The 3,877-nt window shown below is 47.1% G+C and overlaps 1 protein-coding gene across 1 annotated transcript in view; it reads left to right on the top strand.

Moving 5' to 3' along the window:
- Window positions 1–1,303, top strand: part of LOC103607880 (interleukin-1 receptor-like 2) — a 73,839-nt gene extending 72,536 nt beyond the window's left edge. The window contains 1 exon segment of the mRNA XM_008592342.1: window positions 888–1,303. Coding sequence (XP_008590564.1) covers window positions 888–1,303 — 416 coding nt within the window.
- Window positions 1,304–3,877: the final 2,574 nt, after the last annotated feature.

Here is a 3,877-nt window from a genome sequence, read left to right as displayed (position 1 = left end):
TGAGAGAACAGGGTGAGGAAATCTGAAAAGGGACAGTATGGAGCTCAGCACACATTGGACGCCCAACACAGAAGTTCCCTCTGTCCTCTGTTCTCTCCCCATAAAACGTAAAAGTACAGTAAAACGGCTGAAATCTGAAATAAACATCCTTTTTAGTCACTAGGAAATGTTACTCACTTCTTCAACAAATATTTATTGAGTACTCTATGTGCTGGCTACTGTTCTAGGCACTAGGGATACAAAAATAAGCCAAACAAGAAGACTCTGTCCTTAGAGGTTGCAGTCTATTCTTATATTCTATGGGAGGCAACTGCAGGCCAGAGTGTTTGCAGAGATGGGTGTTTAAAGAACCTTCCCTTCCCTTCCCAAGTAATCAGTAGGTTTCCAAGTCAGTTGCATAGATACTGGTCATTTAAATAGCTATAAAGAACAAGAGTAAAACACAAATACAAGATAACACAACATCTGAGCTAATTACATTTTCTCTAGCCTTTTAAAATCTACTTGTTTTTTTAAAAAAAACATGTTGATTATCTACTATATACCGGATGTTCAGCTAGTCTGGAAATACAAAGTTAGGCACAATAAGATACTTGTTTGCTGGGGAAGGTGACATACTAATAAACTACAAAAAAAAAAAAGTGATTCATGACCATAAAGAACAAGTTCTTTAGGGAAAACCAGAAAGTCTTCACAGAAGAGGCGATAAATTAAACAAACAAAAACAAAAACAAAAATCCCCCACACTTTTGTTAATCCATCCCTAAGTCCTGTTTATTTTAAAGTCTATTCTTTCTTCTCAGTGCCATTTCTAATATTCTCAGTAGCATTTTGACCCAGGCTGTGTTAATCATGAGACCTTCTGAATCTGTTTTCTTTATTTCTAGCTGTGGCCAATGTCATCGATTAAAACACTAAGCTGTGCAGGAGGCTGATCGTCATCATAGTCCCCGCATGGCTGAGCTTTGGCCTATTGAAGAACATGCCAGAAGAACAAATCGCAGTCTACAACGCCCTCACCCAGGACGGGATGAAAGTCATTCTGATTGAACTGGGGAAAATTGAAGACTATACAGCCATGCCAGAGTCAATCCAGTACATCAGACAGAAGCACGGGGCCATCCAGTGGAGCGGGGACTTCACGGAACAGTCACAGGGCATAAAGACCAGGTTTTGGAAAAAAGTGAGATACCACATGCCACCCCAAAGGTATCCACCCTCTGCGGTCCAGCTGCAGAAGCGCGTGCCCTCCAACTGCACAGCAGGCAGGTGGGAGGCCAGCGAAGGACACATCACACACTGACAGGTCTGCAACATGCAATGGCTCCTGCAGGCTGTGCACCCCTGAAGCTTGCGGTGACGGACTTGTGGGAGAGTTTGCATTTGTCTGTTTGTTTGATCAGAGCTACTTCTTTAGAGAAGGACGTCTCTCCAGAAGGCCCTCGCTAACCTTCTGGCTCCCGAACACTCATGAACACTCGCTGAGCTTGGGGTAGAGAGAGCATTTGGGTCCCTTGGGAGTGGGACACAGGGTTCTATGGAGGGCGGTTCAGATGTCAGAAAGTGTGGCCCATGGTGTGGCACCCATGGGGCTTGGGCAGTAGGGATGACAGCAGGGTGGTCTGTGGCTATGGGAGGGCTCGCAAGGGTCACCACACTTTGTTCGTCCCTGGCCAAATTTGCATAAGAAAGAAGGTTTAGGTGTTCAATGGCGAATGGACAAAGAGGCAGTTTATGTGAAAGCTGAAGGCTGCCATTAATTCTCTCCTGTCTCACCAGCTGGGCCTCATGTCCTGGGGTCTTGGTTCCAGTCCTTGGAGGTGGACCCAGAGCTGATGGGAAACTTGACGGGGTGGGGGCTGACCTGGAGGGGGGGATGACAGAGAAGGGGAAAGACAGGTGCTGGGACCCTTGGTGACTTTCCAGTTGACCTTCCTACAGTGACTGAGTTAGTCACAAATCCTGCTTCCCTTAGTCACTCCCCTCAACCGCTCTGAGTCTGTCCATGGGAAAAGCCTGAGGGGAGACTGAGTCACATCAAATAAAGGGTCTGGAGGATATGGTCTTTTCCCAGAAGACCAACTGAGATGAAGATACACGAGAAAGTGCTTGTCAGACCCCGTGATGTCGTGAGGAGCTGTCCGACCAACGTGGGGAGTGGGGAGTGGGGGGCCATGGCCGGGGTGCCTCTTACTCCTGTGGGGACCCCTCAGCAACTCCAACAGCTTCCTTCTGTGTCCCAGTCAACCTTTCCTCAGCTCTTGATTCCGCTGTGTATTTATAAACTTTCTTTCAGCACATTCGCTTGGGTTGGTTTCGTTGGTTTAATGGTTGATTGATCCACAGCTGTCTGGAAAATGAAGAAAGTAGAAAATTCCTCCCTGGTTTCCTTCTTAGAACAGAGGCTGTCCTACAGGTGACAAATCTACCACGCCTGGAATGAGCTCCTGGGGCTGATGCTGGCTCTCAGAGCTGCGGAACATCGGGTCTGAATCGCCAGAGGCCTCACATCTCAAGTGGAATTACTCTGGGGCCCTGGAGGGATGAGAACTCTGTGCGACGTCCCCTTCGCTCCTGTACCCAGGACACCCCAGGCTCAGGCTGTCCGAGGAGAGAGACTCTCCACTTGGGGAGGACTTCAGAGCCCTGGCTGCTGTCCTCCAAATCCGCCTGTCCTTGGAGAGTCTCTATTAAAGGAGGCAGTTGCTGATTGCCTTTCAGGCCCTGGCCTAGCCACCTAGAAACAATAACAAAAGAGAATCGGAACCTGCAGGGATATACTTTCAGATAACATGGACTAGAAGACAGATCCTCTCCATAAGGGAGACAGTGCATCTTTTCTGATTTCAGGCCCAGAACTGGGCTCCAGAAAGAACTGTCCTCTCGTGCCCAGCTAACACCTGCTGCACTGAAACATTTGGTTGAAAATGCCATGTTTTCCTTTGTGTCTCCTCTTCCCTACACACCATCTATTTCCAGGGCACTGTGAGGCTGCAGTTGGAATTCTGGACACCCAGCTGAGCTCAGTTTAGAAAAGAGCTGGGTAAGGAGGCATCACTGTGGGCTGAGGTGGATGAAAACTGTGGGCTATATCCATGCGTCACAGTGGGTGACAGTCGGGGACATCACCACGGTCCTGGTGGGCTGAGCCTCATGTGGAAGCCTGTGCCTGATGGCTTATGCTCTTTCCTCTGTCTTTCTACAATGAAAAATGAAACTGTAACTCTTGTAAATATCAGAAGTCCATGACATAAATTTTCTTCTCAGCTGAGAAACATAAATCACAAAATTACTTGTTAGCACCCATGTGGAAATCACAAACATTTTTCTCAATCCAGAAAATAAAAACCTATTTCTACTACATTCAAATGATCAGCTTGTCATTCAGATATTTTTGAACTTAATTATACTTTTCTGGTGGGGTTGTCAACTGAAAATTTGAGCAAAACCCAAATTGTGGCTGTAGTTATAGAAAAACATGGGGGTAAAGTGTCATAGCTTTTTTACTAACTCATTGAATGTATTTTTTCTCGGTCTGAGTCACTAACATGTACCATTTTGTTGGGTTTATTGTTGTACCTTACCCTTAGCCTGCAGGACCTGGGGACCTGGTGAGTGTTGTGGTCCCCACAGCTCTTCTGACCCCACCTGTCCCCCTAATTTTCTCTTTGTTGTTGTCAAGATTTACTTCCCGCCCCCAGCCACCACCACCACTCTAGTGAGCATATTTCTGGAAAACAGAAACATGTCTAAGGGGGGAGGCTTGGCAGAGGGTAGATGATTTTTCAACACATCGCCCAGTGTGTGCAGGTTTTTGTTCTCTCCCGTGTCCCAGACCACACGACGCATGGACAGAGGCAGGAGTGGAGACGTTGGA

The sequence above is a fragment of the Galeopterus variegatus genome, unplaced genomic scaffold (genome assembly GCF_000696425.1).
Source record: "Galeopterus variegatus unplaced genomic scaffold, G_variegatus-3.0.2 Scaffold7801, whole genome shotgun sequence".
Taxonomy (NCBI): Eukaryota; Metazoa; Chordata; class Mammalia; order Dermoptera; family Cynocephalidae; genus Galeopterus; species Galeopterus variegatus.
The sequence above is the reverse complement of the archived record's forward strand: the minus strand, read 5'-3'. Positions and strand labels throughout refer to the sequence as shown.